General features: G+C 48.0%; 1 protein-coding gene across 3 annotated transcripts in view; it reads right to left on the reverse strand.

Annotated features, from left to right (window-relative positions):
* The window catches only part of CIITA (class II major histocompatibility complex transactivator), a 38935-nt gene extending 34623 nt beyond the window's left edge, over window positions 1-4312 (reverse strand). For all 3 annotated transcript variants that reach the window (XM_040973339.1, XM_040973338.1, XM_040973342.1), the window contains exon 1: window positions 3988-4312. In XM_040973339.1, the coding sequence (XP_040829273.1) occupies window positions 3988-4270 (283 nt within the window). In that variant the 5' untranslated portion in view covers window positions 4271-4312. The remainder of the gene's footprint in view (window positions 1-3987) is intronic.
* Between the last annotated feature and the right edge of the window lie 4991 nt (window positions 4313-9303).

Consider the following 9303-nt stretch of genomic DNA (forward strand, 5'->3'; position numbering starts at 1 on the left):
AGCAGGGGCAGACTGGTTGGGGAAACCCATGGGGAAGTTGCCAACTTCCGAATGCAGGTGCTTCTCCTTCTGTGGCTCCTGGCACTGAAATGTTGTGGGTCCACCTGACTGCAAGCAGCTCCAGCTGCAGGGACGCGAGTGCTCCTTGTTCAGCTCCTCCAGAAGGCCAGAGGGTGGGCCCACCTGAGAGTGGGGATGGTTTTGGGGGAAGAGCTGGGAAGGTGGGAGGATGCAGCTTCGCCCCTCAGCAATTAGCCTCAGCTCTGGTTTCTCATATCCTAAGGCCAAATGAGGAAGGAAATTGGACAAAGGAAGCCTGGCGGGCCATGTGACCTGGCTCCAATGAGCCAGGTGACATTCTAGGTGGAGCTAGAATGTCACACACAAAGATATCACCCATAGAGAATGGAGCAACAAAAAAGGTGAAGCAGAGTTAAAGAAAAGACAGGAGACCCCCAGTAGAAGTGTCCTACGGTCTTGAGACAGTAGGCAAAAATGGCACTGCCCTGTCTCCTTCTCCACTGATAAAACGTCACATCTCCAGTCATCCTTCTACTCACGCCGTGCTGTGGTCACATCAAGCACCAACCCTGAGGTTGCTGAGTCAGAATCAGCTTCCTCCTGCCAGGAATGCATGTGCCTTACGTTGCTGGTATCCTCAAACCTCAGAAGAGCAACTCTAAGTACTATGATCACCTCACTGTATGGGGGTCCTGGGAGGTGCTCCAGGTCACACCTCTTGAGACAAGGAGTCAGGGCTGGCATGTGTCTGAGGGCATAGCCTGTGTGCTTATTCAGTGTGCCAAGACTGGGGCACTGACTCATTCATTTTGTGTGTCCAACCCCAGGTACCCAGTGCTGCATTCTACAGGTATTAAGTCTCTAGAAATTATCTGAGGGGTCCCCAAGAACACTGTCAAAAATGACTGCCTTGTGAGCAATTCAAGACCCTCACGTATTTTCTGCCATTCAGTTTTCCTTGCTGATATTCTCCTTTGAGTTGTCTCATGTTTATTCAGGACCTACTTAGGAGATAGGCTTCCAGCTGTCATCTTATTCAATCCTCACTGTAACCCTAGGAGGTTTCTGAGTATATCATGACTCCTGTTTTAGAGATGAACACATTTGTGGCCAAGGTCACACAACTTGTAGGCAGCAGAGCATGGTCCCAGTCTAGAGTCGCCCAGCTTCTGGGCTATCACCACACATCCTAGCATTCTTTTCCATGGCTTCTGATTGTCCCTCCAGTTATTGTCATTCGCTGTGGACCAGCAACTGCCTAATCATTTGATTTTACACTGAGGTCATGGATGTCCTTCCGGACAAGGACCTTGACTGTTGAGCCTCCCCCAATCTGCGCCCTGCAGCGAAGGCACTGCAATATCTGAAGAAGCCTTCTGAATCATCAGGCTGGTTTCAGGGTGAAGATTTCCAGGTTAGTTTTGACAGATTTACAGTATCTCCTCAGCTTTTTTAAAAGAGGGGGCCAGGTATGAAGTATTTCAGTAAGCTCCCTCTCCAGTCTGTGACTCCTCTGTGCCTCAGTTTACACATTTGAGGGATGGTAATAACAATAGTCCATCAGGTATCCACTGAGTCACTCACCCATCTACCTGCTTATCCATCTATTTACCCATCTCTCCATCATCTGGGCATGCATTCGACATTCAGCAAATGCGTTCTGTACACCTACTCTGTGCTCAGGTAGTACGCAAGCCATTCAGGATGTTTCATGACCAAAAAATAGACCAAAAAGTGTGGAGCTTCTTTTCCAACAGGAGAATCCAATGCAAAGCCATACACACAGGAGCAAAGCCTCCACACCAGGGAGAGCATCAATCTGGGGAGGGGACTCCGGGTGGAGGAGGAGTGACGGTTGTAAATGGGACAAGCAGGATAAGTCTTGATGCTGAGGCAACATTGCAGCACGGCTGAAGGGCTTTAAGGAGTTGGCTGTGAGGACACCTGCACAAGAGTGCCCCTGGCAGAAGGGGCAGCACATGCAAAGGCCCCAAAGCAGGTGTGTCAGGTGTGTCTGAGGCACAGTGAAGGCCCCAGGGTGGCTGGAATGCATGAGGAAGGCAGAGAGCAACAGAAGATGAACAGAGAGGTGATGAGGGCTGGACTGTAAACAGCCGGCGGCCCAGTGTCTGCATTCAGCCTTTCCTTGGAGTGACCTGGAGGGCCATTGCAGTGTTTAGAGCAGGGGAGGGTCTAGACCACTATAGGGTAATTGAGAGGAGGGTTACGAAAACCTTGTTGTAAACCTTGTTAAAGCCCTCTCATAAGCCTTGTTACAGCCCAGGTCAGTGTATCGTTTCTGCAAAACTACACAATTCCCTTTCCCTGTGCTCTTTCCTGCCAACTGAAGGCTGCTGCGTGTCTCCCAGGCTACAGAAGCATCTTGGTCTGATGTCCTGGAGGACAGGGACAAGAGGGAGGGAGGGGAAGAAGACCATTTGTCCTGCTCTGTCTACTGAGCCTCTGCAGGCCACACACCCTGCACTCAGTTCCACTTTCTAGAGTCACATGGGATCAGAAATGAAAATTTTACATCCCCAGGGAGGAAACAGAGTTAAACAACAGGAACCGACACTCTTGGGGAGAGGGGACAGAGGGGCAGTGGTGCCGTGCGAAGGAGTGTGGGTTCGGAGAGCTGCCAGGAGGCAGAAAGGCTCGGGAAGTATACCCTGTGCCAGATGGGCATCTGCAGTCAAGATCGCACCGACTGCTTGCCACCCACTGGGAAGTCAAAGCAGACACCCTTGCCCTTGGTACCTGCCAGGAGGGAGGGAACAAAAGATTCAGCCAAGGGATAAATTCTCACCTGGGTTAGAATGGAACCATCACAGTCAACCCCATAGAAATCCAGATGGGGAAGGCTTGGAGATCAGCATCTCCCGGAGCCTGAGGCAGAGCTCAGAAGGTGATTCACCCCATCTACCCTTCCAAGTGTGTGTGTCTCCAAATCCAGCCTTCACTACTTCCCACCAGTGGGCACCTGGACAAGGTGCCACCTCTGGGCAGGTTTTCCCTGGTTTGTTAACTGAAGACAGAGATCATCAAGGCCTCTGGGTTGAGGGGAGAGCTAAGCGAGGAAGAGCTGGCCTGCACTGAGACCATGCTGTGCACAGAGTAAATGCTCAGTAAATGAATAACTGTTAGCTCAGTTTCCAAATCACAGGTCCAAGAAGGGCTAAAACTATGACCCAAGTCACAGACTCAGAGAAGCACTGATTTGCACTGAGAAAGGAACAGAAGGGACACTCTCTTGTAAAGTTCATTGCCATGGAGTGGAACCTCTTTGTCACCGGGGAAGACCCAAATGTTGCAGAAGCCATGAGTCAAGGAATTGAGTGAAACAGAATACAACTCAGCTTGGATTTCCTGATGTCAGGTGCACATGTTCAGTTCTCCTGAGAGAGAAGCCACTCGTTCCCGCTCTTTGCCAGCTGGTCTCTCCTCTCCTTCTCTCTCCTGCCCTCCTATCCCTGTCTCTGTTTCCATGTCTGTCTCTCCCTCCCTGTCTATTGCTTTCTGTCTGTCATACACTCAGTCACACGCAAGCACACAGGTCCACATACACAGTGCCCACAGTTCTCAGATCCTTGTCCAGCCCCTTCTGTCTGTGGCACTCCATCTATTCTCTCTCTCTCTTTTTTAACCCTCATCTCCCCCCAAAACACTGCCAGCTCCTTGACGACAGGGCTGACCTATCCATCTGTGCACCCCCAGTGCTGGTACACCCATGGGGTTCACACAATGAACCAAGCGGACGTTCAGCTGCTTGTCCCCCGTGTCATTTTTGGCATCACGGGAAGCATGCAGTATCCTCAGCACACCCAGCAACGGGCACTGGACTTCTCTGGGCCTCTCCGGCTCTTTGTCAGGGCCGCCAGACACCTGGCAGACTTCCCTTTCAGAGAGAAGGGGAAAGTTTTTGCACTGCCTCCAGCAAGCCACTGCCCAGAAGGGATGCTGACTTACCAGCATGATCCTTGAGCTCAGGGCTCCTCTCTGCTGCTGGAGCCTGCCACCCACTCTGGGCCCATCCCAAGAGGGCCACGTCCAGGTCTCTTTTCTCAAGTAGAGTCAAGGAGATCTTCCTGGCCAGCGCTTCACCATCAGGCTCATGGAGCAGGGCACAGTGGTACTCCCTGGAGAGAAGCTCTTCCTCCAGCAGGTGGTCCAGGAGAGCCCGCACCTGCTTCTGCCCATGGCAAGAGAGCAGCATCTGGACCTGAGTCAGGATGGCCTGGAAGTGGTTCATGGTAATGTTCAGTGGCAGGGCAGCTGCCAGGCCAGCGCCTGGATCGCTTGTAGCCGACCCGCAGCATCCAAAACACGAAGTGAAAACCAGGACGAGGAAATCTCTGCAGCTTTATTACAGCTTATTCCTTCTTGGGACAATTTCCTCATTTGTGTTGGCAGCTGGTGTGCTGGATGAGCAGACAGATGGAAATACAGCTCTTGGGCTGGCAGAAGCCCTACATACATTCCTGGGTACCACTTGTGCCCCCGCCTCAGAGAAGAGCCGTGTGGGGGAACCCAGTGTTTCCCTGGAGGACTCAGAGGGAGGCAGGTCTTTAAAAAGGCCTCATCATAGCAAGAAGGCAGACTGGTTGAAAGGTTACAGATAGGCTGGAGTTAATCTGCTTGGGTTGAAGTCCAAGGTCTACCACTCACTAGTTATAGGATCTTGGTCCAGGTACTTTGCCTTTATCGGCCTCTGCTTGTAATGTGTGAGAAGGCTCCTTGTTCTTTGTTTTGGTCTAGCCCAGTCCTGGTGGTTGAGGCCATTTAGGGAGTAAACTAGTGGATGGAAGACCTCTCTCTGACTCTCTCTTTCTCTGCATGTAGTTACTGCTGTTCAAATAAATGAAACAAATCTTTTAGAAAAACCCCAGGCAGGGGCAGGCATTTGGCGCAGCAGTTCAGACACTGCTTAGGATGTTCCTGTTCCGTATCAGAGCGTCCTGGGTTCAAATTCTGGCTACACTTTCAATCCCAGCTTCCTACTAATGTGTACCTTTGGAGCCAGCGGAAGATGGCTTGGGTTCCTGGGCTAAGTTCCTGGCTCTGGCTTTCGCCCTGTTCACCACTGGCTGTTTCAAGCATTTGGGAAGTAAGTCAAGTATCTCTCTGCCTTTCAAAGGAACTAAAACTAAACTAAAATGTTTTTAAAAGTCTCCCACCTGGGTCTGGCATGGTAGACTATTGGCTAAACTCCTTGCCTTGCATACACCGGGATCCCATATAGGCACCGGTTCATGTCCCAGGTGCTCTACATCCCTTCCAGCTCCCTGCTTGTGGCCTGGGAAAGCAGTTGATGATGGCCCAATGCCTTGGGACCCTGTACCCAGACGGAAGACCTGGAAGAGACTCAGTTCTGGCCATTGCTGTAGCATGGGGAGTAAATCAGCTGATAGAAGATCTTTCTCTCTGTTTCTACTTCTCTCTGTAAATCTGACTTTCCAATAAAAATAAATACATCCTTTTAAAAATCTCCCACCTAATTTTTCGAAAACATTGACTGACTGCTCTCTTTACACAATTCTGGAACACACTGCTCTTCCTTCCCCACATGGTCTCAGCTCTGCCATCTCTCAGATGGGAACATTTGCATTACTCATTTAAATGAGACAAAGAAGGATTTCCACTCCCAATATGGCCAAGAAGCTCCTATTCAACCACCATAACCACAATTATAAACTCTGCAAAAATATTTTTTAAAAATGACCCCAAAGCACTGGAGAGTGGCAGAGCAGGATGATGCCAGAAAGGAGTCAACACGTGAAGAATGAGATATCACTGGTGGATTGCCCGGTTCATAAGTTTAGCCTGGAGACAGTGTTACACTGTACAGCTAAACTTCTGATTTTCTTTTTAAATCAAAGTTTAATTGCTGTGCCCGGAATATCAGAACAGAATTTGGGACAAAAATAGCTGCTAGAAAGTAGGGGTAAGGGATCCAACATTGCAGCATAGTAAGTTAGGCCACTGCCTCCAATGTTGATGACTTATATGGGTGCCAGTTTGAGTCCTGGCTGTTCCACTTCCAATACAGCTCTCTGCCAAAGTGCCTGGGAAAGAGTAGAAGATGGCCCAGGTGTCTGGGCCCCTTCACCCATGTGGGAAACTGGAAAGAAACTCCTGGCTTGTGACTCTGGCCTGGCCCAGCCTAGGCTGTTGCAGCTATCTGAGATGTGGGCCAATGGATGGAAGACCTCTCTGTCTAACATGCCTTTCAAATAAATAAATAATCAGATTTTTTTTTTAAAAAAAGAGGTGATGGGAAGAAGAAAGAAAGAAAGTAGGGATAGAAATCCCAAAGAACAGAGAGCAATGGCTCCAAAGAATGTGTATAAACTGTCCAAAGATATGGCTGATCTAAAGGCACATTCATAGGGCATGATCCAGGCAGTACAGTGACAGCTAAAGGAGTTGGACTGAGGTTTGATCCACAATCTGCTATTGCAGTGGGATGGGAATGGAGGTAAGCAGAGAAGATAAGATTTGATTCCAGCAAAGTTATGCTCCTGCTAAAAACAAAGGCCATCAGCTCTGTCTAAATTATAAGAACACAGAATATTTACATCAATATTTACATTAATTATGCTCATTTCCAGTTTGCATCAAATATTAGCCCAACATGCTATAGTGCCTCAGCTCTGTAAGACTTCTACAGCTCCCTGCTCATGGCCTGGGGAAAGCAACAAAGGACGGTCCAGGTATGTTAACCTTCTGAGATCCAGATGGAATTTCTGGCTCCTGGATTTGATCTGGCCCATTTCTGACAATTGTGATCATGTGAGGAGTGGGCTAGAGGACGGGAAAACTCTTTTTCTCTCCCTCTTTGTAACTATGACTTTCAAATAAATTTTAAAATATATTAATTTTAAAAAGAAAAAAGGGAATTATGAAGACCCAAGAAATTGGGTCCCTGCCACATGGGAGACTCAGATTAACTGGTAGATAGATGGAAACTCGCTTTCTCTTTGTCACCCCTCAAATAAAGGAAATAGTATCTTAAAAAAGCTGAAGTTGCAAGTTTCAAGCGGACAGATAGTCTAGAATCTTCTGCTAATGCAACTGCTCAATTTTCCTCCATTATGAGACTTGATTTTTATTTAGAGATTTACTTTTAATTTTTATTTGAAAGGTATAGTTAGCAGAGAGAATCATTCATCCACTGGCATACTTCTCAAATGCTCAACAGCCAGATCTGTGCCAAGCTGAAGCCAGGAGCCCAGGATTTTGTTTGAGTCTCCCACATGTGTACTGAGCCATCATCCACCATCTCCCGTGGTGTGCATGAGCAGAAAGCAGGATTGGAAATATGGCACCCAGGACTCTAACCAGGCACTCTGACACAGAACGTGGGCATGTCAAACAGCAATGTAACCACTGCAGCCACCTACTGCACTTAAGGCTTGAGAACGCCTCCCCCGGAAGGAAGGCACAGCAGCATTTCTGAGCAGGGACAAGCACTAGGCTGCTCGACAATTTCATCTTGGAGTTCATGCTCTTCAGTGAGGCCTCCTCCTGCACCTTGTTACCATGCCAGGTCGATGGAACCTTTGTGATGTTTGCATGATTGTTTGCTTTGGCAACATGAGAATAATGTGTAAAGTAAGATTTATGATTGCAGAAAAAAATTGACTGAGTTTTACCAATGAAAGTTGAAACTTAACATACACGAGTAAAAAAAAACAATGAAAAATATAATAATTTCATTGACTATTTTTAAAAATCACCACAAGGACCTAGAAACAAACACCCTTCAAAAGCAGACTAAACAAACAAGTTGTAGTACACTCCTACACAACAGTTAAAGTTCATGCCCAATATCATGGCACAGTGAGCCAAGTTGCCAGCTGCAATCTTGGTATCCTACATCAGGATGTCAGTTCAAGTCCTGGTTGTTTCACTTCGGATCTGGCTTCCTATGGGAAAAAGGAGAGGATGGTCCTAGCATTGGGTTCCTGCCACCCAGACTAATCAACAGATATAAGGTCTCTCTTTCTCCCTCTGCTACCTTTTCAAATAAATCTTTCTGAAACTTTATGAACTGGGGCTACATATATTAATATGCAAAGATCAAAACCTTAATTAGTAGAAAGGCAACTGCATCTAGAGATGGACGCATGTTAGGTGGAGACGCGGTCAGAACAGTCAGCTTTCAAGTCAGCAGTGTGGTGAGAAAGATGAGGGGGAGCAGCACCCACAAAAGACTCTCAAGGGACTAAGACAGAACTCCACTGTTTTATGTGATGAACTGGAATTGCAAAGCCATCTGTACCATTATTCTAATACCTTCTTGTCTGTTTTAAACAGTCTGTTACTTGGGCCATATAGCATAGCTGATATTTTAGATTTATTAAAAAAAAAAAAAAGGCTCTTTCCTATGCTGTGACCCTAAAAGATTATGATGACTGACAGAACTGGTAAGAATTGCTATGGGATTGGTTATTATTTGATGCTGATGAGTGACCCCCACTTCTTCTGGTTATGTGTCTGGTATCAGCCAGGTGGCACAGGAATCATACCTTGGGGAACAGAGACTTGGTGTTTGTTGTCGTGGTTCTGTCACATTGAGACCTGAGTCCCTTTCCAGTAGAGTAGGAGCCTTTAGGATGAGAAACGTGGAGCTAAGACTAGAAGCGGGGGATCCCAGTGCCAGGCTTGAGGTTCAGGCAGTCCTTGCTGAGTGAGGAGCGACTGCCTCTTCTCCAACTCCTGCGCTTCTAGCCTAGGGACCAATGCTGAAGACAATAAGAAAAACAGCTACTGTTTCCTGAGATCACACAATAGGCAGCTGGATGCTTTCTGTGTGTGGCTTTATCGTGACCAAAAACCATCCAGGGTAGGTGTTAATCATCTCACCGTAGAAACAGCTCACAGGCACAAAACCACAGGACCTGGGCAGGAATCCGTATTTGGAAAACGAAAAGAGGGCCTGGAATGGAAAACCTGCTGGCGTGCCTGCTTCCTCTAGGGGACCAAAGACCAGCAACCAAGATCCATGAGCTTGGCCAGCTGTTCCCAGTACCTGTTGCTTGTCCTCTGCGTGAGATGCTGCTGCCTCTCAGCCCGAGGCACCTTAGTCACTTCTAAGGGATGTGGCCTGCTGCCATTGCTTCTCAGGTTGCCCTCAAAATATGTGAAGCTCACCTGTGACTATGGCAGCAGGTATGTGACATACCTGTGACTATGGCAGCAGTAGGGAGAGTAGATGCGACTGACATGTCGTCTGCAGGATGATGACATGACCCACTGTGGCTCATGGGGGTCAGAAATATG

The sequence above is a fragment of the Ochotona curzoniae genome, unplaced genomic scaffold, assembly GCF_017591425.1.
Source record: "Ochotona curzoniae isolate NIBS_2020 unplaced genomic scaffold, NIBS_Ocur_1.0 contig_2321, whole genome shotgun sequence".
Classification (NCBI taxonomy): domain Eukaryota; kingdom Metazoa; phylum Chordata; class Mammalia; order Lagomorpha; family Ochotonidae; genus Ochotona; species Ochotona curzoniae.